Below are 27,789 nucleotides of genomic sequence, written 5' to 3'. Positions count from 1 at the left end.
CGGGCGTCCAGAAGGAGGAGGGACTTCCGGGCTCGGGGGAGCCAATACCGGCCGCGCCGGAAATACCTATTGAGAAAAGGCTAAGGCATACCCGGTGCTTGAAGAACCCGGTGAATCTTGTGTTCCACAGACTCAGAAGAAAAATCGGGAGGTTACTCTTCCGCTAATTGTCAGGTTCTCGGGGCAGTGGGAAACAGAAGTTGGGACATGGACAGCCGCTTGCAGGAGATCCGGGAGCGGCAGAAGTTACGGCGACAGCTCCTTGCGCAGCAGGTCCGCGGCCGAGGGAGGAATCGACAATGCGCGTGCGCGGTTCCCATGTCCTCCCCCTCCCCCTCTTCTCTGTCTTTGCCTGCCCACTGCGGTGCATACTTTCCTGGTCCCGCGACCCTGATCCCAGGGCCTACCTGCCTTTCTTGTTCTTAACTTCCGCAGTACCCCGAATATTCTCCATTCTGTGCCGCGGTCATTGTGTTGCTAAACCGAACGCCACGATTGATCTTCAGCAACCATTATGGAATGCGCAAGTGTCTGGCGCGTGGCTCAATGATGGGGATGCAAAGCTTTGGTCTTTGTAAATAAATTACCGTAGTTCACGCAAGGAAAAATGACTTGTTATCCCTTAAGTTTCTCTAAACTATTTAAATGGCCTTCTCTGTCTTGCCTTTCTTCTTGGCGCCTGCTTCTTGAGATTGTGGCTTCCTTGTGAGACAGATTCTTAGTGTTTTCTTTGGGATTATGTCTAAAGACTGCATTAGAAATAGCCTGAGTGTAAATTTTAGTTTGTGCATCTTGTGTGTTGCAGTCCGCTGTGCCAAGTCATCACCCACCGCTAATGTTTGAATTCTTACTCTGTATCAGTCACAGCAAACCCTTGAAATAGGTATCATTAACTTCACTTACCGAATAATGAAACAGAGACTAGAGAGGTTAAGTAATTTTTGCCCCGTGTCACTCACCGCTAGGCCAGAAAATTGAACCTAGGTTTGTTTCTCCAAAGCTTGTCTTCACTGCTTCTGGTGTGTAAGTTAACACTTGATTCGGAGAGTACACATGCAGAAAATGCAGATGTACCCTTCTACTTAAAGTCAGAGTTTGTGTTTCCCATCCTACCATTCATATCAGGAAAAGCGATGGAGGAAAAACTAAGAGGTTTTAATGAGGCATCTTACTGTTATTTCTCCGTAATGAATCGGTTTTAGTAAATGAAAATTTGAAACCTATACTCTTATGATCTGATGGAAAGGTTTATGGTATAGTGTTAAAAATGTGGGAATTTGGAATCAGATCTGTTCTGTCCCTCTGGTATTACGATCTGGGCCAAATCAGGTATCTTTTCAAGCTGCCTTTTTCCCACCTTCTTTTATCATGTTGTCTTCAAAATATTCAGTAGCTTTGTTACCACCGAGTAGGGTTCTTATTTTTTGGTTTCAAATTCTTAGACTCAAAATGCATTCATAATTACTATATACCAGGGGATCTAGTAGCCATTGGCAATTCCACTGTGAATAAAAAGTAGTCCTACCCAAAAGAGCTTGCACAGTGCATAAAGTGTAATAATGGGTGCTGTTTATTAAGTACCTTCAATGAATCAAGACTCTGCTAAGCTTTTTATATACATTATCTTCAGTCATACAAGTCAGATGCTTTTTGCATCTTATAGTTGCAGAAAATAGAGCTCAAAGAATTTAAGTTACATGCTGAAGACCACAAAGGTTTGTAAGGTTACAAGTTGCAGTTTTAGGTCTTTCCATGCCCTTTCCAGTACACTAGCTGCTCCCTAGTCTTCTAGTTGCTTAGGAGCCATTCCACTTAAGTAAGGATGTCTGATATAATCAGTGACAGACCTCCACTTTACCAACTAATTTCAACCTTTCTTTCAATTGCTTTTCTCTATATGAACAACACAGACTGATTTATTACTCTGCAGAAAGTGATTTGTGCAATTTATACTTTATGATTTTTAAAAAATTGTCCTCCTTCCTTTCTGATTTCTGTCCATCCACTGTAGCACAGCTCAGGTCAGAACTTTGTAATGAAAGCTGTCTTGATCTCTCTGGCTAAGGGTCTTCTTTCACCTGGCTTTCGTTGTCCTTACTGTTGAGTACACTACTTACGTTACTTACTGTTATACAGAATATGAACATCAGCAATTAACACCTGCTTTTTACTTAGCTGTAGCTTTATTCCAGAAAAATCGTATATGCTTTCAAATGATGCCAAATTGTTCTAATTATTCAAATAATATATTTAGTGCTTCCATAATGAAAAATCTGTGATTTACTTATCCCGTCATTCCACAATTTTTTTTTTTGGAGCATGAGAGGACAATTATATATATGAGCAGAATTTTGACTTAAAGCATTTCTATTGTAATACATTGTATTCTAATGTAGTAGGAAATCTAACTGGTTCATTCAAATATTGAGCATCTACTCTGAGGCGTTATGCAAACTGTTGAACATACAGATACAAAGAAGACAAGAGTTCATCTCCTTAAGGAGCTTACATGTCACTTGGGGAGAAGTAAACAAAAGTAAAGATAAAATAATTGAAGTGTAAAATAAAATAATTGGAAGTTGTGATAAAGACAAGCAGTATAAACAGGGAGTAAGCAAAAGTGAAACATAAAATAATTGAAAGTTGTGTTAAGTGCCATGATCCGAATAAGGAAATGAGATAAAAAGGAGAAAAGTGGAAGGAGGCTACCTATTCTATGTACTCCTTGAAGAAATCACTTGTACTCATCTCAGACCTGAAGAGAGTGGAGTCAGCCATGGGAAGGTTAGAAATCATTTTAACTATGGGAAGTAGATGTGTCTTCTAACTAATGAGAATAGGGTTCAGGAAGATTTTATGGAAGAGTTAAAATATCAGGAACGTTTGATATATTGGAAGAGATTTATCATTGGAGAAAACTTAGGGGAGTCATGAAGTAGGCAAACTAAAAAGGCAGTGGTAATTGTTTAAGATCAAGGGTAGGGACTTTTACCTCTGATATTTCAGTATATTTCCTTTCCTGAGCTAAAGGGACTTTTTTATTTTTTTTTAAAGATTTTATTTATTTATTTGACAGTGAGAGAGGGAGCACAAGCAAGGGGAGTATGAGAGGGAGAACCAGGCTTCCCGCCGGGCAGGGAGCCCAGTGCGGGGCTCGATCCCAGGACCCTGAGATCATGACCTGAGCCGAAGGCAGACGCTTAACCGCTGAGCCACCCAGGCGCCCCTAAAGGGACTATTTAATGCAGATTTCCTCATGTCCTTCATGTACTTCAAAATATACAATAGTTCCTCATGGCCTATAAATTGCATTCTGCAATTGTTCATTTGACTTTTAAAGATTTCCGTGAACTGATCCCACTCTGTGTAGCCAGCTTATCTCAACTAGTTATTTGTTGTATTTTGCAGAATTTCCCCAGCTGCCAAACAGAATTTGCATTACCATTTTTTAGGTATTATTAAAATTCAGTATTGTGCCTATAAATCATTGTATAAAGACTTTAATAAAACTGGGTAGATATTACAGCACAAGATAAATGAGGTATAATATATGAGCTGATGGATGCAGTGTTAATGCCTACCACCCTATTACACTATGTGTTAGCTGCTTTTTTTTGATGTTACTGCTACTACTACTAAATTGTTTTATTATTAAAAAGTAGAGGGTTGGCTAAAATTGTCTTAATTTCAAACATAACTGAAAGTATAAAATGCTCACTAGCTCTCATATTTGTTCCTAATTAACATGGTTTTGTTCCAAGGTATTTCCTGTTTTTCCTGCACAGTAATTAATCCATTTGCCTGCTGAGGTAGTTAGGGTTTTTGTTTTTGGTTTTTTGGTTGTTAGGGTTTTTGTTTTTGGTTTTTTGGTTTTTTTAATACCTGATATATTAAATATTGCTACAGAGGCTGGAAAGGCTATCCAATGCATTATGATCTGATGTTTGGTTTTTGTCTTTCCTCAGTTGGGAGCCGAAAGTGCCGACAGCATTGGTGCTGTGTTAAATAGCAAAGATGAGCAGAGAGAAATTGCTGAAACAAGAGAAACTTGCAGGTCAGTTGAATAATTTTTTTTTAATGACATGTTAATTTTGTGAAAGGGTTATTATTTATTTTTTTAAAGATTTTATTTATTTGAGAGAAAGGGAGAGAGAGAGAGAAAGAGAGGGCAAGAGGAGGGGGGGAGAGGGGAAGGAAAGGGACAAGCAGACTCCCCACCGAGCAGGGAGCCCGACATGGGGCTTGATCCCAAGACCCCAGATCATGACCTGTGCTGAAAGCAGATGCTTAACCGACTGAGACACCCAGGTGTCCCTGGTTATTTTTTTGATAAATAATCCTAGGTATAAAGTGTGTTGTTACAACAAGTGTCAAAATAACGATTTTGGAAATACTGGTTTTTCATATTCATGAATTATGAATACTTTCTGAATATAATAAGTTCTCGTTCATAAAGTAGTTAGAAAATGGAATGTTAGACTAAGAGCTTATATACCATAAATAAATAATTATATTTACAAACTCTTATAAAAGAAAACACTTTGCCCTAAAAGTGGTATTCATTTGGTGGTTCATAGAGCACTGCAGAATTTTTCAGTATTCTGGTTATTAATTTGAGTGTCAGTTTTGCTTAAGACAAATTAGAATGTTATATAATGTAGAAGTCTCTTTTTGCCATACATCCATTATAAAAGCTTATTTGGTTGCTTTCTCATAAAAGTAAAATACAGAATTACCTGTCAGGTTGTACGATTTTTTTTTTTTTTTTGATTTATAAACTGGATGAATAGATACTGTTGAATCAGAAAAAAATGTGCCTTGTTCTGTTTTTGTAAACTGTTATTATTAATAGCTGCCATTTATGCATCTTTCTTTTTTTTTTTTAATTTTTATTATGTTAGTCACCATACAGTACATCCCCAGATTCCGATGTAAAGTTCGATGCTTCATTAGTTGCGTGTAACACCCAGTGCACCATGCAACGTGCCCTCCTTACTACCCATCACCAGTCTATCCCAATCCCCCACCCCCCTCCCCTCTGAGGCCCTCAGTTTGTTTCTCATCGTCCATAGTCTCTCATGTTTCATTCCCCCTTCTGATTACCCCCCCTTTCTTTATCCCTTTCTTCCCCTACCGATCATCCTAGTTCTTATGTTCCATAGATGAGAGAAATCATATGATAATTGTCTTTCTCTGCTTGACTTATTTCACTTAGCATTATCTCCTCCAGTGCCGTCCATGTTGCAGCAAATGTTGAGAATTCGTTCTTTCTGATAGCTGAGTAATATTCCATTGTATATATGGACCACAACTTCTTAATCCAGTCATCTATTGAAGGGCATCTCGGTTCCTTCCCCGCTTTGGGTATTGTGGACAATGCCAAGCAGTAATTTTTTTTTTTTTTTAATGATTTTTTTATTATATTATGTTAATCACCATACAGTACATCCCCGGATTCCGATGTAAAGTTCGATGCTTCATTAGTTGCGTATAACACCCAGTGCACCATGCAATACGTGCCCTCCTTACTACCCATCACCAGTCTATCCCAATCCCCCACCCCCCTCCCCTCTGAGGCCCTCAGTTTGTTTCTCATCGTCCATAGTCTCTCATGTTTCATTCCCCCTTCTGATTACCCCCCCTTTCTTTATGCCTTTCTTCCCCTACCGATCATCCTAGTTCTTAGGTTCCATAGATGAGAGAAATCATATGATAATTGTCTTTCTCTGCTTGACTTATTTCACTTAGCATTATCTCCTCCAGTGCCGTCCATGTTGCAATTTATGCATCTTTCTATATCTGTGTGTGACACTTCAGTTTTAATTTTCAGGGCTTCCTATGATACGTCTGCTCCAAATGCAAAACGTAAGTATCAGGATGAAGGAGAGACAGATGAAGACAAAATGGAAGAATATAAGGCAAGTAGAGAACAGGACAATTTTCTGGTCAAGAAAAATATAAATTATTACAATAATAGATTCTTTTTCTAAAATTTATTTTTATTTTTTTTTTAAAGATTTTATTTATTTGTTTGAGAGAGAGCGTGCACAGAGGGAGAGTGTAGACTCCCCGCTAAGCAGAGAGCCTAACGTGGGGCTTAATCCCAGGACCCTGGGATCATGACCCGAGCTGAAGGCAGATGCTGAGCCGCCCAGGCGCTCCACAATAATAGATTCTTATCTAGGAAAGTAAATTGGATGAAAAGCTCAATTTTAAACTTTCTAAAATAATTGTCAGTAGCATAGGTATACAGGCACACCGTGGAGATACTGCAGGTTTGGTTCCAGACCACCACAATGAAGTGAATATAGCAATAAAGCAAGTCAGATGAAATTTTTGGTCTCCCAGTGCATATAAAAGTTATATCTACACGATTTTATAGTCTGTTAAATGTGCAATAACATTAATGTCTAATAAAACAAGATACATACATTAATTTAAAAATACTTTATTGCTGGGACGCCTGGGTGGCTCAGTTGGTTAAGCCGTCTGCCTTCAGCTCAGGTCATGATCCCAGGGTCCTGGGATCAAGCCCCACATTGGGCTCCCTGCTCAGTGGGGAGTCTGCTTCTCCCTCTGCCTGCAGCTCCTCTGCTTGTGCTCTGTCTCTCTCTGACAAATAAATAAATAAAATCTTTTAAAAATACTTTATTGCTAAAAAATGCTAGCCATGATTTGAGCTTTTTAGCAAGTTTTACTCTTTTTCTGCTGGTGGAGGGTCTTGCCTCAGTGTTGCTGCAGCGTCCACGTGAGCACTTGCCGCTTCATCTCACACTCTCATGTTATGGGGATGACTTCCTTCCTTAAACCTCATGAACTGACCTTTGTTAGCTTCAGACTTTTCTTCTGCAGCCTCCTCACCTCTCTCAGCCCTCATAGAACTGAAGAGAGTGAGGACCTTGCGCTGAATTAGGCTTTGGCTGGAGGGAATGTTGTGGCTAGTTTGATCTTCTTTTCAGACCAATAAGCTTTTTCCATATCAGAAATAAGGCTGTTTTACTTTCTTATCATCCATGTGTTTACTGAAGTAACATTTTTAATTTCCTTCAAGAACTTTTCCTTTGCATTTCTTTGCATAAACAATTTAGCTGTTTGGCACAAGGGGCCTAAGCTTTGGCCTGTCTCAGATTCCACATGCTTTCCTCATTAAGCTTAATAATTTTTTTTTAAGATTTTATTTATTTATTTGACAGAGATAGAGACAGCCAGCGAGAGAGGGAACACAAGCAGGGGGAGAGGAAGAAGCAGGCTCACAGCGGAGGAGCCTGATGTGGGGCTCGATCCCACAATGCCGGGATCACGCCCTGAGCCGAAGGCAGACGTCTAACCGCTGTGCCACCCAGGCGCCCCTAAGCTTAATAATTTTTAGCTTTTGATTAAAAGCGAGAAATGTGCGATTCTTCCTTTTACTTCAATACTTAGAGGACTTGTAGCGTTATTAATTGACCTAATTTCAATATTGTGTCTCAGAAAATAGGGAGGCCCAAGGAGAGGGAGAGAGATGAGAACCACCACTTGGTGGAACAATCAAAATACAACACTTATTGATAAAGTTCACATCTTGTATGGACACGGTTCAGCGTTCCCAGAACAATTACAATAGTAACGTCCGAGATCGCAGATCGCTGAACACTGTAACAAATATGGTAATGAAGAAGTTAGAAATTTTGCAAGAATTACCAAAATGTGACATAAAGACATGAAGTGAGCAAATGCTGTCAGAAAAATGGTGCTGGGGCGCCTGGGTGGCTTAGTCGTTAAGCGTCTGCCTTCGGCTCGGGGCGTGATGCCGGCATTATGGGATCGAGCCCCGCATCAGGCTCTTCCACTGTGAGCCTGCTTCTTCCTCTCCCACTCCCCCTGCTTGTGTTCCCTCTCTCACTGGCTGTCCCTCTGTCAAATAAATAAATAAAATCTTTAAAAAAAAAAAGAAAAATGGTGCTGATGGACTTGCTCAATGCAAGGTTGCTACAAACCTTCAATTTGTAAAACATGCAATATCTTCAGAGTGCAATAAGTTAAAGCACAATAAAATGAAGTAGTCCTGTAACCAATTCAATTAAGATCTTTATTTCAGTTTCCTCACTTTAATGTAAGACGTGATGGATATAAAGCATAATGCCTAGTAAGCACTGGACAATAATACTCTTAAATAAGACTAAGGAGGTAGGTGTATCAGAAACTTTGGATAATTGGATCACATTTTGAGTGGCTATAGTAATGTCTTTTTTGAGATATGTTATCCCATGTTTATTATGTAGGGTAGTACAGTTAAGATATTTTGAGAATCCATGGGCTAGACAACAATGTAAAACTGTTTCTGAAAGACCGAAGGAATAAACACAACTTCTAAACTTATAATTACAATATTTAGTTGAAAAGAAAGTATTATAGAGGAAAAACCTATCTCCATTTATTTCAAGTTAATTGTTGCACAACTATATTTAATAGAGAAGAGAATGCATAGTTTCAGTAAGTCTCTAGGAAGTTCAGTGATACAATGACCTAATCTCGTAAATGCTTTTTTGTGCATTGCATTTTGGTATATGCTAGTATGCAACTTAAATATTAGTGATTATTGTTATCATTTTACTTCATTTGCTTATTATATAAATATGTATATTTAACCATGTATATTTTCTGGTATTTTAACATTTTTGATCTATAAAAATAGAAGTTTCATATGGTTTTTAATAGAAATAAAATTGCCCCATTGGTGATTATATCTTTCATGATTTGAGCTAAATTCTAATATTTATAGTATGAGATAAATAATATTAGACAATACAGTCAATAAAATCAATAGTTATAGACAGGTATTTATTGATGAGAATGAAAATGAAAAGGAAATTTTTATTTATTGTAAAAATAACTAGATAATGATAAGAATGCAAACACTTCAGTATTTGACTTTAATGATAATTTGAAAAATTATGTCTTAGGGAAATGAAATATTTATATTGAATCTTAGTACTCAAGATATCATAAATACATAAAATATTCCTCCTATACATAAAATGTCTGTTTAATCTTCTTTTTCCAAGGATGAATTAGAAATGCAACAGGAAGAAGAGAATTTGCCTTATGAAGAAGAGATTTATAAAGATTCTAGTACTTTTCTTAAGGTGAATAAATTTTCATATCGTAACTCTACACATTTCAGCTCTATGCATGAAAAAATTTTAAATACTTATTATTTTCAATATTTTTTCAGTTACTAAGAAATCATTATTATAAAGTAAAAATCATTTAAAATTATTCTTGAAATAGTCTTCTGATACTTGGCTATTTAGGCTGAGATAATGCTATATCAATGTCTATAGCTACTAAAAAGTAATATTGTCATTTTAGTTGTATTTTCAAATATTACTAATTTTTTAAATCTATATATCAATTTTATTTTGTATGGCCTCATAATAAAAAATAAAGTACAGTCTTAGTATATCTGCCATTAGAGTAAATGCTCTGAATTTAATTTTGACTTTTTCTTTAGGGAACGCAGAGTTTAAATCCCCATAATGATTACTGCCAACATTTTGTAGACACTGGACATAGACCTCAAAATTTCATCAGGGATGTAGGTACGTTGGATTTGTTGGGGATATGCTGTTGCTAACTCTCGATTACATACATGTACTTTATCCGTTTTGTGGATAATTTCTAATAAAATTATTTTTCCTGGCTTGGCTTTTCTAATCCCAAAATTATTTTTCCTGGCTTCCTATTTCCATTTTCCATATTTCCAGTATACCCTCCTTTTCCTTCCAGCAGTGTTACCCCCTTCCTTCCTTCCTTCAGTTTGGTCCTTGCATTTTTATTTTACCTTTAATCATTCCCTCTTTGATGCTTTTCCTTTCATTTGTAGGCCTAATTTTCTCACCTATATTACTTTTTTCCTTCTCTCTAAAGAATTTAACGTTTCTTACAAGGCGGGTCTGTTGGCAACAAATGCCCTCAATTTTTATTTTTCTAAGAAAGTCTTTATTTCTCTTTTACTTTTGAAGAATAATTTCACGGAGTATAGAATTCTTGGCTGGTATTTTATTTCTTTCAACAGTTTAAATATTTCACTCCAAACTTTTCTTGCTTGCATGTTTCTGAGAAATTGGATATAATTTTTATCTTTATTCTTCTGTAGACGTGGAGTTTTTTCCCCTCTGGTTTCTTTAGGATTTTTTCTTTATCTTTAATGTTCTGTAGTTTGAAAATGATGGCCTTAGGTTTGGCGTTTTTTTGGCACTATACTGTTTGATGTTTTCTGAGCTTCCGGGATCTGGTTTGTTGTCTGACATTAATTTGGAGAAATTCTCAGTACTTATTATTTGAAATATTTCTTCTGTTCCTCTCTCTCGTTCTTCTGGTATTTCCATTACACACATTACATCTTTTGTGGTTGTCCCATGGTTCTTGAATTGTCTAGCTTTTGTTTTGTTTTTTGTTTTTTCAGATTTTGTTCTCTTTGCTTCTCAGTTTTTGAGGTTGCTATTACGATATCCTCAAGCTCAGAGGTTCTCCCCTCAGCCCCTGTCCAGTCTACTAAGAAGTCCCTCAAATGTATTACCCCTGCATTTTTAAAAACAGCTTTATTGAGATAGTTCATGTACCATATAATTCACCCTTTTAAAGGATATATTTTTTTTAGTAAATCCCATCTGTGCAATCATTACCACAATCTAATTTTCATCTCCCCTAAAGAAACTCAGTACTCATTAGTAGTCAGTTCCCATTGCCTTCTCGTCAGTTCCCATTGCCTTCTCTTCATCTGTCCCCTAGCCTTGAGTAACTGTTAACTGATTTTCTATCTCTAAATGTCTATTCTAGACATTTCATGTAAATGGAATTGTACAATGTGTGGTATTTTGTGACTGGCTTCTTTCACTTGGCACGATGTTTTCAAGGGTCGTTGATACTGTGGCACAAGCCAGTTCTTCATTTATTTTGACTGCGAAATAATATTCCATTGTATGTTGTATACCACATTTTGTTTATCCATTCATTTGGGTTGTTTCCACTTTTTGGCTGTTATAAACAATGCTTCATGAATATTCATGTAAAATTCTTGTGTGAACATATGCTTTCATTTCTCCTAGGCATATATCTAAGAGAGGAATTGTTGGGTCATGTGTTAATTCTGTTTAACTTTTGGAGGAACTGCACAATTGTTTTTCAAAGCAGCTGTACCATTTTACATTTCTCCCAACAATGTATGAGGGTTCCAGTTTCTTCCTATGCTTGACATTTACTATTACCTGTCTTTTTAATTACAGTCATCCTAGTGAGTATGAAGTGATAATTTCGCTGTGATTTTGACTTGCATTTTCCTAGTGATTAATGATATTAGGCATCTTTTCATATGTTTGTTAGCTGTTTAAATACTTACTTTGGAGAAGTATCCAAACTCTGCCTATTTTTTAAGTGGTTATTTGCCTTTTTATTATTACATTATAAGAGTTTATATTCTCAGTCCAGGTCTCTTTTCAGACATATCATTTGGAAGTATTTTCTCCCATTCTGTGGGTTGTCTTTTTAGTTTCTTGATGGTATCATTTGCAACACAAAAAAATTTTAATTTTGATGTCATCTGATTCATTTTTTTCTGTGTTGCTTGCAAGCAATATTATTGAAGTAGAAACTGATTTTGGTGTTTTCATGAGCAAAATTTAGCTGTAGCATAAAAAGTTGTGATAATGCTAAGTGAAATAAGCCAGTCACGGAACAAATACGTAAATACTTAGGTACCTAAAATAGTATCTGTAATATGATAAATACTTACACTTTTATGAAGTACCTAAAATAGTCCAAACTCCTGGAAGCAGAGAACAGCGGTTTTCAGGGGCTGGAGGAAGGGGAAAATAGGAGGTTGTTACTGAATTGATACAAAGTTTCAGTCATGCAAGATGAATTCGTTCTAGAGATCTCTATAGCATAGTGCTTATAGTCAGCAATGCTGTTGACTGTAGTCAATAAAACTTTAAAAATATGTTAAAGGTAGGGGCGCCTGGGTGGCACAGCGGTTGAACGTCTGCCTTCGGCTCAGGGCGTGATCCCGGCGTTATGGGATCGAGCCCCACCAGGCTCTCCCTCTATGAGCCTGCTTCTTCCTCTCCCACTCTCCTTGCTTGTGTTCCCTCTCTCGCTAGCTGTCTCTATCTCTGTCAAATAAATAAATAAAATCTTTAAAAAAAAAAAAAATATGTTAAAGGTAGATCTCATCTTAAGCACTCTTATCACATATGCACGTGCGTGCGCGCGCACACACACACACACACACACCCAGAAGAACACAAGAAAACTTTTAGAGGTGATGGATATGTCTGTTGCCTTGGTTGTGATGATTTCACAGGTGTATGTATATGTCCAAATTCATCAAATTGTATACATTAAATATGTGTATTTTTTATATATCAGTTATACTTCAGTAAAGGGTGTTTTTTTATGATAGTTGTATGACTGAATTTCAGTATCCACCTTCCTGCTTTTAAGATACTTATTTCCCCACAGCAAAGATAAAGTACTTAGGAAGCTAATATGGATTGAGAAAAACTTGCACCTTGTGTTTTATAGAAGAGTGAGAACCAATTCTACTGTGATTTAAAACCTGACTATAATAAAATCTTTAAACTTGTTTTATTTGCAGTTTGTTTTGTAAGCACTGATTAAAGAGGCTTTACAGAATCTTTCACTTTTACTCTTCGATATTAAAGTTATTAATATCTGTACTTTCGGTTTTTAAATTAAGATGCTTACATGATTTATATTGTTAGGAATATGTTTCTGGGGGGGGACCAAATAAAAACTTTTAGGAATCTTTGATATTCAAAGACCTACTCATCCCTATAGCTGTTTAAACAAGCATTATGCTGCTTTACTTAAAATCTCTTCTGAGCTCAAAGATCCAAAATATTTTTGAGGACACTGGAACAGTGAGCCTCCTGTTTTTAAGTATCCTTGTAGCACTTGTCCATGTTTTTTAAGATCTTAAGCCTGAATATATATTGTGGACTTGGTTGATAATGACCTGGAGATGTGAAATCTTTAAGATTATAGATATTGATATATAAGAAATACTTGTGGAAAAAACAACTTGTCTTGGAGGTGAGAGGTAGTCTACTCTTAGGGACTCATTATCTTCTTTACTAGATTTGTTCCAGGATTGTGTTCATGAGCCATAGCTAATTAATTAAAGATCATCAGCAGTATTTCTCTCACCTCTCAGTATTCTTTCTTTCTTTACGTAATCATAAGAAAATACTCATTTTCTCTGATTTTGATAACTATTTAAGAAGCTCAGTACAGACCTTAATAATCACTAGATTCTTAAGGAGAAAGAATTCTTTTAGTTAATCGAAAGGGGGAAGAACATGGTAGAAGAAGGCAGTTTTCTTTTCCTTCCCTGAATGAACAGAATGGCTTCACTTAATGCTGTGAGCAGATTTAACTTAAGTATGAGAGATTAAATGGTTTATTGATTTGGGCTTTAGAACATCTGGGTTTTTGCCTGCATGTGGGATTAGGGTCATTAGATGTGAAATACATATATGAAATATTTAAAAAATACTCAAAATTAACTTTTTTAAAAGGACATGAGAATAATAAAGTAGGGATTGTGTATTGTTTAGTTTTCCTAAGAGGGCTCATAACCTTTGAATTCACTGGTATTAACTTCAGCTGTATTGAAATTTAGTATTTACTATTTTTTGTCATCAGGTTTGGCTGACAGATTTGAAGAATACCCTAAACTGAGGGAGCTCATCAGGCTGAAGGATGAGTTAATAGCTAAATCTAACACTCCTCCTATGTAAGTCTGTTTTTTCAGTCACTTTTTATTCCAACTCAGGCTTAAAATAGCAGTCTTTTATCCTATTGCCTTTCTGTTTGAAAAAAAATTCAGCACCTATACAATGTTAACAGACTGTTTTCTTCTGTATGGTAAAATAGATTCGCTTGACATTCCAGTGCTCAGTGCACTAGTAGGTTCTCATTTTATTTTATTTTTTTCAGTTTTCTAGGTATATTTTTTCAGTTTCTAGATAATTTCCTTAAAGTGTCTTTAAATGTTTTTTTCTTAGAAAAATCATTCATGTTTTTGTATTCTTGAGTTTCTTAAAATGTTTTTAAATGACTTTTCCTCTCAAAAAGCAGTTTATTTATTGAAGGAAGTTTAGAAAACTTAGATGAAGGAAAAGAAGAAAATAAAAATTAATTATAACTCAGCATTCAGGGATACTATTCTTAACATATTGGATTATGAAAATTCATTAACCTTTGCTAAACAGAATAATGTTTTCCTCAAAAATGTGTAAAAAGTCTTTGAAATTGGAAAATCTACTTAATTCACATTTAGCTTACTTAGAACATTTTATACATTTAACAGTTTGTTAAAATGTATACTGTTAGTCATTAGAACCACCACAAAGAAGTCCAAGTGTGTGGAGAAAAATATCAGATTCTAATATTATTCCAATTAAAAAAAAACTCAAAGTATTTTATACTTAAATTACTTTCATACTATGTGTAAAAAACCTTTCAGTAAAGGCTAGTCGTAATTTATACTAGGTAGCCAGAAAAGGCTACTAATATAAACAATTTTATTAACAAATCGATAAAATTATATCCATCTTTAGAAACAGTTTTTTAGAGGGAGGATTTTAAAGCTAACATAGTTTTTCTGACTTAACAATTAAAAAAAATAATGAGGCAGGCTATGAAATTCAGATGATGATGAAATGGGGCTCAGAGACTTACATACTAGTATGGATTTTCAATTTAAAAATGAGAGAAGTACATTCTTGACGTACATGGGGAAAATATGATTTTAGTTTGTAGTGTGATTATATCCATCTTCTAGAGAAGAGTGTTGGAAGATGGTTTACTGTCTATACTGAAGAAAGATACTCCTGCATAAAAAAGTATTCAGTAATTAGTTTATGATTACTTTGTAAACAGTGTTTAGTAATATTTAAGAAATTCCTTTCATTATCATCTGTAAGGTATTTGAAAATCTCTTAGTCATTTTTTATGCCTTAATCAAATAGGTACTTACAAGCAGATATAGAAGCCTTTGACATCAGAGAACTGACACCTAAATTTGATGTGATTCTTCTGGAACCCCCTTTAGAAGAATATTACAGAGAAACTGGCATCACTGCTAATGAAAAATGCTGGACTTGGGATGATGTATGATGAAACTTTCTACATTGTAATTATTTATTTTTCAAATGAATATTTGATGAGAAGATTATAAATATTCCTATCTTTTTAGGAATCAGAAATATATAGTATATAATGTGGTGGAAGAGCCAAGGTACATTGACAGATATTACACTATCTTTGGTCTGATTCTTCTTTTTGGGGCAGAAGTTGAGCAGGTAGTGAATAAATAGTCCGTAGAAGACTCATAGTTTCAGTCTTAGAGTCCTTGGATATATAGCTAGAAAAGTCTAAAGCCAGAATGATTGATAACTCTTTCTGCATTTGCTTAGTTTTAGTAAACATTAGAGTATAATACATTTATATATATATATAAAACATGGTTTCTTCTTTTCAAGGAACTTACAGTAAAATGGATAAAAAAGATACATAATTTCAGTATAATTGTGATAAAATTACATTTTCCTAAATAAAGTTAGGCAAGTTGATAACTTCAGTCAGTTACATAAAGTTACCTGTTTTTACTGATCAATAACAAAAATAACAAATACTTACCGAGTACCACTCTGTGCTAGGCAATGTGGTAGTACGGGAGATTCAAAGATGACTAAGACCTCGTACTTGAACTTAAGGAGCATGTAGTTTAATGGGATAAATATTGACCTAAACAGATAATTGCATTATTATTTTGTTCTGTAATAGAGGACTGACTGTATAAGATGATCTGAGAAAACCTGACCAAGCCTTGGAGGATGGGGTACATGAACAAAGAGGGGGTGACACATTAACAGTATAAACAGACTAGTTGGAATTGGCAGATAAAGAAAGGGATGGTGATTCCAAATGGAAAGAACAGTAAGAGCAGAAGGGCTGGAGGCAAAGAATATCTGGTTTGTACGTTGATGTTAGAACACAGTTTGGGCCTTTTTTGAGATGATGTCTTCTTAGAAGCTTACATTTTTATCCTGAAGACATTAAGGAGTCTTTGAAGAGCTTTAACCAGTTTAGTTAAATGTTCAGATTAGTGTGTGGAGGACGGAGGAATTTTTCCAGAGGAAAAGTCTGGAAAAGGGAGAGCCGTTAGAAGACTTGGAGTAGCCTAGTTAGGAGATGAAGGGACCTTGTATTGCGGTGATGGTTAGTAAGAACAGAAAGGTGATAAATTCAGTAATGTTTAGTAGATACTGTGGTGAGATCTAGTGATTGGAATGAGAGGGGAGAGTTAAGGATGACTCAAAGGTGTGAGTCTTGGCATAAGTGGGTTGAGTTTTCACCAGTTGAGGAAGAGTGAACTTAAGAAGAGCTGGATTGGAGGGATTAGATCATATTGAACATGTTGATTTTAAGGTGCATGTGAGACATCCGTGTGGAGGTTGTAATAGGAATATATCATTCAAAGAACAGATCTGTTTCTCAAAATACAGATTTAGAAGATTAGCACATCAAGCCCATGAGAATAGTTGTATTTGTCCTGAGATAGTGTCTTAATTACGATAACATGTGGATTGACAGTAAAGCCTCAGGAAACTTATACATTTAAGAGGCACATATAAAAGAGAGGTCAAAAGAATGGGTCAGAGATGAATAAGGAAAACCAAGAGTATAAATGTCATAAGGGCCAAGGGAATAGGGTGTATCAAGAAGAGAGTAGGCAGGAGTGTTGAGCACAGAAGGGAGGTCAGGAAAGAAAAGGACTGACACTGTAAGACTGGTGTTTCACAGGATACTGTGCTGAATCCTTGCATGTCCTCTTCTGAGTTAATGATAGTTACTCTAATTAATATTATTTAATCTTTAAGATACACCTCCAGTTTTTCCTCCTTGGAGCTTTTCCTTTTGTCTTCAATCCCTCTGACATTTTTTATTTACATTTTTATGGATCTTATCACTTTGAAAAAGTTTTTCCCATCCTCTGATGATAAATGTAATTTGTGCTTATTGTTGAGATTCAGAAAGCTAACAGTAAATAGTATTCTAAAGACAAAAGGTATAATACTCTTGATATTTATTGCTGGGAAGTTTTCTGGATAGGTTGCACAAATTTATGTTCCTTCCAGTAGTGTTTAAGAAATATGTTTAGCCATATCTTCATCAAAATTGACTAATAATATAAAAACAATCTTTGTGACTTTAGTAAAAAAAAAAAAAAAGAATATTGAAAAAATAAATCTCATGTCTTTGATTAGTGTAGTTGATCCTTGAACAATGTGGATTTGAACTGCACGATTTCACTTCTGTGTGTATTTTTTACGGAACAGTAGTCTAAAGGTATTTTCTCCTATGATTTTCTTAGTAACATTTTCTTTAGCTTACTTTAAGTATAGAGTATAAAATACATATAACACACAAAATATGTGTTAATTGACTGTTTATGTTATCAGTAAGGCTTCCAGTCAACAATAGGTTATAAGTAGTTAAGTTTTGGGGAGTCAGAAGTTAAACTCGCATTTTTCTCTGGGGGGTATGGGTTGGTACCATTAGCCCCTGCATTGTTCATGAGTCAACTGTAATTAGGCTGAACTTCTTTTTTCTCTGGCCAGTCTGTAAGGTTTGCTCAGGGAAGGCACAAGAGCTTCAATTATATGTGACAGACTAACAGAGTTTTTGAAATAAAGGAACTTCATTTTATATGCATATTCTTGATTTCAGTTTAATTTCACTGAACAGCTCCGGCTGGCATATTGAAATGTTTTATCTGACCCTAAAGCCCTAAGTTCTTAACCTATAGTGATAATATCCTAAAGAAAGTGCCAGTAGTCATTACATAAGATGTAAATAAGAAAAGTACTTGGATTTCACAGGTATTCTCTTTTCACATTAAGGAGTCATTAGTGGTCCATATGTTTTGGTAAAGGATATAAGCACTTATTTAAAATACCAACAGTTAGCATTTAGAATTGCAGTGTCAAGAGAGCAGTATGCTTAATGTTCTTCACTAATACGTGTCATCACTTATTTTTAGCAATTTCATGTATAAACGTGGGAATATGTGTGTTACATATATACTTACTCATATTCCCATGAGAATATTAGATGAGCGATTTCAAGATTTAAAAAAAGGCAGAGTATAAAACTCAGTAGGTTTATAGATATTGTAACTTATTTCCATTATTACTGTCAAATGTTTTTTTATTTCAATTGTTACTAAATATTTAGAGTAAGTTACTAAATGGTTACTAAAGTTAATATTTTTTAAATAAATGAAACATAGATATTTGCTTAAATTATGGTCTCTGAAACAATTGTGGCAGAAAACTAGAAGAAAAAGAATATTGTATAAAGTGGTTGGTTTTACAGTTTTTTATGTAACTGTGGAAATTTACAGATTTAATTATTGAACAACTTTTTTTTTTATGTGATACACAAGGGAAACATACACATACAAGGGAACACATGCAAGGGAACAACACATTCAAGGGAAACAAAATTATATATTATCTTTTTTTTTTTTTTTTTTTAGTTTCAAGTTTTTATTTAAATTCCAGTTAGTTAACATATAGTGTAAAATTAGTTTCTGGTGTAGAATTTAGTGATTCATCACTTACATACTACAACACCCAGTGCTCATCACAAGTGCTCTCCTTAATACCCATCACCTTTTAGCCCATCCTCCACCCACATCCCTCCATCAACCCTCAGTTTGTTCTTTCATCTGTTTCCTAAATTCCACATATGAGTAAAACCATATGTTGTCTTTCTCTGACTTACTTTGCTTAGCATAATACTCTCTAGCTCCATCCATATCATTGCAAATGGGAAGATTTCATTCCTTTTTATGGCTGAGTAGTATTTGATTGTAAATATATATCACATCTTTATTCATTAGTTGGTGGACATTTGGGCTCTTTCCATAGTTCGGCTGTTGCTGATAATGCTGCTGTAAACGTCGGAGTGCATGTGCCCCTTCAAACCAGCATTTTTGTATCCTTTGGGTAAATACTCAGTAGTGCAATTGCTGGATTGTAGGGTAGTTCTGCTTTTAACTTTTTTAGGAACCTCCGTGCTGTTTTCCAGAGTGGCTGCACCAGTTTGCATTCCCACCAACAGTGAATGAAGGTTCCGCTTTGTCCGCATCCTCTCCTGTTTTTTCTTGTGTTGTTAATTCTAGTTATTCTGACTGGTATGAGGTGATAACCTCATTGTAGTTTTGATTTGTATTTCCTTGATGATGAGTGATGTTTAGCATCTCTTCATGTGGCTGTTGGCCATCTGTATGTCCCTTGGAAAAAGTAGACTGTATTTTTTTTTTTGGCATTTCAGACTTAAAAGTGGTCATTATAATGAAATGTGCATATTGACTTATTTCCTATAGAACTTCTGTAGATACTGGAAACCAAATCTTCCCCAAACATTTGTTATATTTCATTTTAATTTTGCCCCTAATTTTGGGGTAATTTAACAGCTTCCTATTTCAGTTTCTTTTTCTGTAAATCATAAAGGGTTGCTTTCAGCCACATCTTATAAAATTCCATTATTCTATGAATATGGTCCCCTATAACCTTCTTCTGTGTAAAATCAAGTCTCTGTGTATGTGTGTGCATATGTGTTTGTTTTCTTAATATAGAATAAGTAAACAGAATAAGTTGTAAGGATAAAATTTATTTTCTAATGAAAATTAGTACATTTAAAGAACACATCTACTGAAAGTCCTGATAAATCTCAGTGGCTGTTCTTTTGGATTTAGGATGATTGGGAAACAAAATACTTTTATGCAGTATTGTTTTGTTTTCCTACAGATTATGAAGTTAGAAATTGATGAGATTGCAGCACCTCGATCATTTATCTTTCTCTGGTGTGGTTCTGGGGAGGGATTGGACCTTGGAAGAGTGGTAAGATGGTTTTTTTAAATTGGATTTTTAAATTCATAAGAAAAAATATAAAAAGTTTGAAGAGAGATGTTGTTTTGTCCTTTATTTCCTGAACAGTTGCTAAAATAGAGGGAAAAAATACGTTCAGAAAAGAATGCGTGAGAGGCAGTACTCTTTAGTTAACCAGCGCTAGGGTTCAATAGGTCAAAATATGATATGTTGCAACTTCAGGAAGAGAACAGTTTAGACATTTGAAACTGCAGCTCAAAAACAGGCTGCTTAGTGTCATTTACTGCTCATGAGTAGCTAAAAAGTACTCTTCTGAATAATAATAACTGCTGAATTCCAAATAGAAACCAAAACAAATTGGAAAAATAACACAGCATCTGGAACACATGGTTTGAATGATTGAATGAGAGTGAGAAAGAAGTTACCTAACACCTGTATTTATTTTGAGCATCTTGTATTTCCTGTATTTCAGAACTTTATTTTTTATTGCACTATTTTGGATTTCTAAATGGAAACAATAACAAATGCTTTTTTAGCCAAGAATCACAGGAGCATGTGGCTATTAGAGGGCTTCATTCAGTTTTGGTCTCAGTTCTGCTGTCTAGCAGTGAAACTTTGGCCCCAAATTTAATACTGTCCTGTCTAGCTTCCCTGGCAGTCTTCCCACATGGGCTTTTGTTAAATTGATTGGGGCACAAGGGTCTCTCCATATTAGACCCTTGTGATGTATAATGAATATCCAGTGCAAAACAGATAATTGGTGACAGGAACAGATACTTATCTTGATTTTTGAGATTTTAAAATAAAAATCCAAGTTCACTTTGAGGTGTTTCTCACTCTACACAGTAAGAGCATTCCTGAAATGAACAGTACCAACAACATTGTACTGGGGGGAAGGACATATCTTACGTTTTTATTCCCACCAGCTAGTCAGCAGCTACATTGGGTAGTAGGCCCTCAGTATGCCACTCTAAGCAATATATTAGCAAGTATTTGTTACATGTTCTTGTATAACAGATTCTAGGACACGAAGGGTCAGATCTCTATTTTCTAGATTGTATAAAGATGAAAGTACAGTTTTATCCAGTAATGAGATATACATAACAATTTTAAGGCTTTGAATTTTTTGAAGTTGTTAATATTAAATATATAAAAATAACTTAAGACTCTCAGTTGAAAAGAAGCTATCAATTAGAATACTGTCAGTAGTTTTTAGCTTTGTCAGAGAATAGGAAATTGAGGGCTAGGAATCAAATTATCTGTTGAATTTTATGATTAAAGAGAAACTGAGTATTTTATGATTTAAAACCCACTTTCTGTTGATGACAGCGAGGTGTAGTATTAAAGAATTGGAGTATAACTGTAATTCTGTGTTTCGATATTTAACATTATAGGTGATGTTAATATCCAAAATGTATCTATGCATTCTGTATAATGGCTGTATATTTAAAGACTGGTATTTCTTTTTTTCTATTTCTGAACTAAAAATTACCATAAGATCTTGGAATTCAGTGTCTCAAACCTCTAGGAAATTTTTTAATGCTGCTCTGTTATTTTAAGTATTGTTTACTTCTTTAAGGATTTCTTTTTTTAATTCTTTCATTTCTAGTGTTTACGCAAGTGGGGTTACAGAAGATGTGAAGATATTTGTTGGATTAAAACCAATAAAAACAATCCTGGAAAGACTAAGACTTTAGATCCAAAGGCTGTCTTCCAGAGAACAAAGGTATTGCCTTTACTGTTTTGTTTTATTTTCATTATTTTCACTCAAGCTTTTCCAAATGACTGTATACTGTTTAATTTTGGTAGAAATGTTCTTTCTTACAAATGGCATTGAACATTATAGTAGTACATCCAGTTTAATTTTAAAATATTTTAATCACCATGTTAGATCAACCTTCACTGTGTTGGAGAAGGTAATATGTATTCTTGTGTGTCCTAAATTGCTGTAATTCTAAGTCAGTATGGACTTTTGGTACCTCTGACCCCTCCAGATTTTTTCCTATCTCTGGGCCCAGAAAAAAGAGATGGCAACAAGACTCTCACAGCTGGCTGGCTTGGAGGCATATTATTTCCTTCTCTTTTTCCTACATAAGAATCCTAAGAACCTACACAAGAACCCCTGAGAACCTCTGCTCCATACAACTGCCCTGTTACTATCAGGCTTTAAAAGTCTGTCCTCCAGTCTTTCAGTCTTTAGGGAGAAACTGGTGGGAGAGTCTTTCTTCTTAAGGTTTTTTTGACTGGAAAATTCTTTTGAAGGGAACCTAAGTTACCCTGGCCATGGTTCATGGAGTCAAGTGAGAGATTAAATTTATTTAACCCATACTTCTGCCATTTGGATTAAATAGGGAAGGTCAAAAAAACAAACAAGAAAATTCTTTGATTTTCTCATGTTGAGTAATTAGAAGTCTGTGTATATGGATAAAGTCCTCTCTCCATATAAAAAGGCTTATATCTTGTATATCGTTTTGATCTTAGATGATATATGAGGCCCAGTATAACATCATTTTAAGATTCCAAGGTCAAGTGCCATGCTTCCATAACTGGTGAGAACAAGTTATTATCTAGTGTTGCAGAGGAAAAGACTCTGTGCTCATTGACGCAATTCTAAAACATCATGGCCCCAAATTTAATATTGTCCTGTCTAGCTTCCCTGGCAGTCTTCCCACATCCAGAGATCTAGGTTTTCCTATTGTATTTTTGCCCATAGAACTATTTCCCAAATACTTGGAGAAATGAAGTTTGTTTTGGAATTGGGGACATCAGAATGTAAAACATTAGGAAATATGACTACTGATGAAGAGATTAATCGCTCTGCTCTGTTATTAGGAACACTGCCTTATGGGGATCAAAGGAACTGTTAAGCGTAGCACAGATGGGGACTTCATTCATGCTAATGTTGACATTGACTTGATTATCACGGAAGAACCTGAAATTGGCAATATAGAAAAGCCTGTAGAAATTTTTCATATAATTGAACATTTTTGCCTTGGTAGAAGACGCCTTCATCTGTTTGGAAGAGATAGTACAATTCGACCAGGTAGGACCTCAGAAAATCTTTTAAAAACTTGATGGCCCCTGGGGATATAGGTGTCAAGAAATAGTACACACGGCTGTGTAAAATAAAATGCTTATGAGATGTTTGATTCCTCTTGCTGTACTTCAGATATGCCAGGCTCATTCTTTTCTCTTCATGGTCCTCTCCTTTCATTCAAATACCTGCCAGATCTTTTCTCACAACTCTGTCTAAACTGGCCATTCTACTGCCCTCCTTCCCCCTTCCAGCACTCTCTTTCCCCTTACTCTGTTTTCTTTTTCTTCATAACACTTATCATTAGATGAATTGCAGGTTCATTTGGGCATATGTTTTAGTCAGTTTCTCCAGCATGGAGTCTCATGAAAGGCAAAGATTGTCTTATTCACTTCTTTCTACCCAGCATTCAGATCATTCAGTAAATAACGCATTGAAGAAATGCATAAGTGAATGGTTAAATAATCCTGCAGACAATAACCATACATTTGTGAAATACAAATCTTGGCTGTATTAGAAACTAAAATACCTAGCTTGTTTGCTTACATTTATAATGGTGTTGTCTTTTCAAAATTTTAACTTTTTATGAAATCAATACAATATGAATTTATACTTTGAAAAAAAATGAGTAGAAAATAATTAGACTGTTATGGACAAAGATTTTTTCTTAGAGGGCACAGCTTTTATGTACAGAGTGTCATTGAAATATAAGTATATTCTGTTTCTTTTATTGCTTTCTCAGAAAATGTAAAAGTAGCATTGCTTTATTCATGATACATAAAATCAGTCTCTGCCTTAGCATGTTAGAAATCCAGTTCAACAGTGAAAAGAGCCAGAATCTTGTTTTCAACAGCCTACATTTTATAAAAAGTAAAAAAAAATTAAAGAATTTATAATAGAATAATTGGCCATAAAAGTACCTAAGAATTTAGAAGAAACTCTGATTTTCATTCTAAAAAAAGTAATCCTTAAAGTTGCCTTAATTTGTCTGTATAACATAATCCATCCCTCATCTCTCTCTCTGCCCATCAGCTATTTCTGTGTGCTTTGACGAGCACAGAAACTTGAAAATATTTCAGTTGTAGAAACTCATGGTCTCAAATTTCATGAAATTATGTAAGATAATAAAGAGAAAAGTAAATAATTGAAAAATCAGTCTTTATTAGGATTTACAGTTAATCTGTAGTTTTTCCCATTCCAGATACAACTTAAACAGAAATCATCCTTATTATAAGCTAAGTTGTCTAGCAGTGTAGCTGACAAAATTACCTTTGTACCGACAGAGGCAAAACATGTAATAGAAATCCTGAGAAATTATTTTTATTTCACTTAAGATAAAGATTTGAATTGGATGTTGAAGGATGTAATTTTCAACAAGTTGAAAGGATAGAATGGGCACAGAGGTGGAATTTTGTGTTTGGTTTTTTTGTTTGTTTATTTTTTGTTTTTTTACATTATGATTTTTTTTATTTTTTTTTATTTTCAGAGGTGGAGATTTGCATGCAGACAATTATAGTGATTCATTTTTTTTATTCAAATGAAGTTGTCATGAAAAACATTAATGAAAAATATGATTGGAAAGTTAGTTCAAGTTTCATCTTAAAAGACATTAGATACTATATATGAATCTGTGCCTTGTGGAGAGCCCTAGAAGGTTAGGCATAGAAGTAACATATTTTAAAGTTTGTTTTAGGTTTTCCACTTTCAGAGGAAGGAGAGTCTGGGAGAGCATTACAGTATATATGTGTGTGTCTGTGACATGTGTTGGGGGCTGGCCTAGCAGAAAAATAAAGGCTCATGTTTGAGGGTGACAGTAGATGTGGAAAAATGGAAATGAATAGGAGCAACGTGGTGGTTGAATTTCTAGCATCTGTCAGCTGGGTTAATGTAGTGGCTGAGAAGAGTAGAGGCAAAAGTTGATTCTAGGATTTAATCAGAAAACAATGGTATCGGGGCGCCTGGGTGGCGCAGTCGTTAAGCGTCTGCCTATGGCTCAGGGCGTGATCCCAGCGTTCTGGGTTCGAGCCCGCATCAGGCTCATCAGCTGGTAGCCTGCTTCTTCCTCTCCCACTCCCCCTGCTTGTGTTCCCTCTCTCGCTGGCTGTCTCTCTCTCTGTCAAATAAATAAATAAAATCTTAAAAAAAAAAAAAGCAAAGAAAAGAAAACAATGGTACCATTTCCACAAGTAGGAAGGTTAATAAAATTTATTAAATTTTCACTGAGCCCAAGCTCAATGTAGTGTGTAATTTTTTTGTAAGTGCTACTCTCACAGAATGTGAAACATGGATGGAGACAATGAGGAAGATAATTTACAAAAGTTAACATCATGCAGGTGAAATAAGATACATACATATGAAATCTATATAACCATGATTAAATGCCATGTGTTCTGTAAAAAAGATAAATATTGGGTGAGTGATAGGGGCATCTTTATTTTTTTTTATTTCTATTTTTTTTTGATAGGGGCATCTTTAAAAATGCATTAGAGATTTGAAGTAGCTCCTAAAGGATCAGTAAGAGAAATGGGGGGGGGAAAGATAATCTTTCTTTCCCTCTATTTCAGGCTGGCTTACAGTTGGACCAACTCTTACAAATAGCAACTATAATGCAGAAACATACGCATCCTACTTTAGTGCCCCTAATTCCTACTTGACTGGATGTACAGAAGAGATTGAGAGACTTCGACCAAAATCACCTCCTCCCAAATCTAAGTCTGATCGGGGAGGTGGAGCTCCCAGGGGTGGAGGAAGAGGCGGAACTTCTGCTGGCCGTGGACGAGAAAGGAATCGATCGAACTTCCGAGGCGAAAGAGGTGGTTTTAGAGGGGGCCGTGGAGGAGCACACAGAGGCGGCTTTCCACCTCGGTAACTTTTTAAGACGCTGATTTGTTAATGCCCCTATACCTTCTTCACTGTAGTTTGAATTCCAGTTGGGAGACTTTGTTTAGTACTCAGTTCCGGCTTGCACTTTGCTTTAACTTCTCTAACTTCTCTAAGCTGCAGGAATATTTTAGCCAATCTCCCTCGAAGTTGTTACACATATTGTGTAGTTTTAATCCAGGAAAAACAGATCGTCCTGCCTCTGGGCATGTGCATGTAACTTAACAATGAAACAAATACCTTCCTTTCAGAGACTAATGTGTTCTGATAGATTCCAACTAATTACAAAGGCTTTTGCTTTTTAGAAATAATTTAAGTGAACAGTAAAAAAGACCCAATCTGTAGTGTCATACTAGTGCCAAGAGCAGTTGATAATAGACATCCTGCCACTGCTGTCATAGCAAACGGAAAGCTGTTTGGGAGCCTTGATAAAATGGAGTTGGGACAGATGGTTAAATTCTCTCAAAGTTTTAGCATTTTCTTGATGAAACAATAAAAAGAGACTTTTTTTTTCTTTTCAAAAAAGTCTTATACTCGGATATAATTTGACTACTACAGAGAAATTGAGAGAATTTGAACAAAATCATCTCCTCCCAAATCTAAGTCTGATAGGGGAGGTTGGCGCTCCCAGCGGTGGGCAGGGGAAGAGGTAGAATTTAGTAGGCAGACTTAAAAAGAGAGAAAAAGCTCATCATCATTTCGGTTGCATAGCTACAGATGACTGTTAATCGCACTTCTTAAGAAGCAAAGGAAGACAAATATCCAAGTGTTAGAACTTTGGTGTAGACTTGAACTTGGATTGACCTTCAAAGTAGCTACATATTCCTTAGCAAAGTAAAAGAAATGAGGCAACAACAGAGAGCCCTGGTTATCAGGTGTTTTGGAGGCTATAGTATTTGGTGATGAGGAAATGACATCTTCAAACTTGTAATGGAGAAAACAGTATAAAAATCAATGATGGGAAACCCTTAAGACAGCTTAGAAAATGGAACTGCAGTTGCCTTTTATTAAAACCATATGGTGTAGTTTTAAGAGCCTGGTTTTGCAGATCGGTTGGTTGTATAAAACTTCCTGCTGTCATTTCTCTTTCTATACTGTAACTCATGTTTTAAATGAATTTGATGAATGAAATATCATTATTGTTCTTGAAAAATATATTTTTTATTTTGTGTATGATTTTTCTAATGAAACTTTAAACCTTTGAAATGTGGGAGTCTGTTTTCTGTAAGTGGAATTGCCTTTGTTACCAAATGAAAAAGGACTGATTTAAGATCAGACTTGTTTTGGTCTGTGATGCATTTTAGTAGCCATTCTCAGTTCTTCATAGGCTTGTGTTATACCTAAAGTAAGGTTATATTACACACACTAAAGATTCAGTTTAAAGAAAAGGGCTGAATTACAGAAATAGGGTTGAGATCCTTAAAAGCCTGATGAATTCAACTTGTTCAACATTTTGGTACTTTGTAGTACAAATAGCATTTGACTAATGCCTTCCTTGATGTAGATATGTAGATATGAATCACAGTTGGTTAGAATTTTTACTGAAATGATCCTATATTTTCAACTTCAGTAATTATAAAGTATCTAGAGATAGAACTGTATTTGTCAAAGTTGATAAGAGAATAAAGAAGATAGTCTAATTGCCCGGTGTGGGTCTTTAGAAATATCAGCTAGGAAGAGACCCCGTCTTATAAATGAGACTCTCTAATGTGGTCCACACCCTGGGCCTAGCCAAGGGAAGGCAACATTCTTAGTGCTTACCTGGCCTAATTACCTGTGAGATGTATATCATAATGTCATCTTACAAGAGTTGGGAATGGCTTCTTTGTAGGTTGAACGTTAATTATGCCCACCATATTTAGAATACAGCAAATAAGAAAGGAGGAGGTAGTGGGGAAAATGCAAAGC

General features: G+C 35.4%; 1 protein-coding gene across 1 annotated transcript; it reads left to right on the top strand.

The window, feature by feature from the left end:
- The first annotated feature begins 63 nt into the window (after positions 1-63).
- Positions 64-27,154, top strand: METTL14 (methyltransferase like 14). Its single transcript, XM_002918490.4, has 11 exons — positions 64-273; positions 3,966-4,054; positions 5,831-5,918; positions 9,045-9,125; positions 9,494-9,581; positions 13,708-13,798; positions 15,036-15,177; positions 19,887-19,979; positions 21,577-21,693; positions 22,800-23,010; positions 25,566-27,154. Exons 1-11 carry the CDS (start codon positions 208-210, stop codon positions 25,868-25,870), a joined length of 1,371 nt encoding a protein of 456 aa, XP_002918536.1. The 5' UTR covers positions 64-207; the 3' UTR covers positions 25,871-27,154.
- The last annotated feature ends 635 nt before the right edge of the window (positions 27,155-27,789 follow it).

This window comes from Ailuropoda melanoleuca, chromosome 11 (genome assembly GCF_002007445.2).
Source record: "Ailuropoda melanoleuca isolate Jingjing chromosome 11, ASM200744v2, whole genome shotgun sequence".
Taxonomy (NCBI): Eukaryota; Metazoa; Chordata; class Mammalia; order Carnivora; family Ursidae; genus Ailuropoda; species Ailuropoda melanoleuca.
Note: the sequence above shows the minus strand (reverse complement) of the source record. Positions and strands in the feature narration are given on the sequence as shown.

Excerpts from the sequence above, each read along its gene's own strand:
- METTL14 (XM_002918490.4), top strand. The coding sequence starts at position 208 with ATGGACAGCCGCTTGCAGGAGATCCGGGAGCGGCAGAAGTTACGGCGA. Across the intron at positions 9,126-9,493 it reads ATTCTAGTACTTTTCTTAAG|GGAACGCAGAGTTTAAATCC; the intron begins GTGAATAAATTT and ends CTTTTTCTTTAG. Across the intron at positions 13,799-15,035 it reads AAATCTAACACTCCTCCTAT|GTACTTACAAGCAGATATAG; the intron begins GTAAGTCTGTTT and ends TTAATCAAATAG.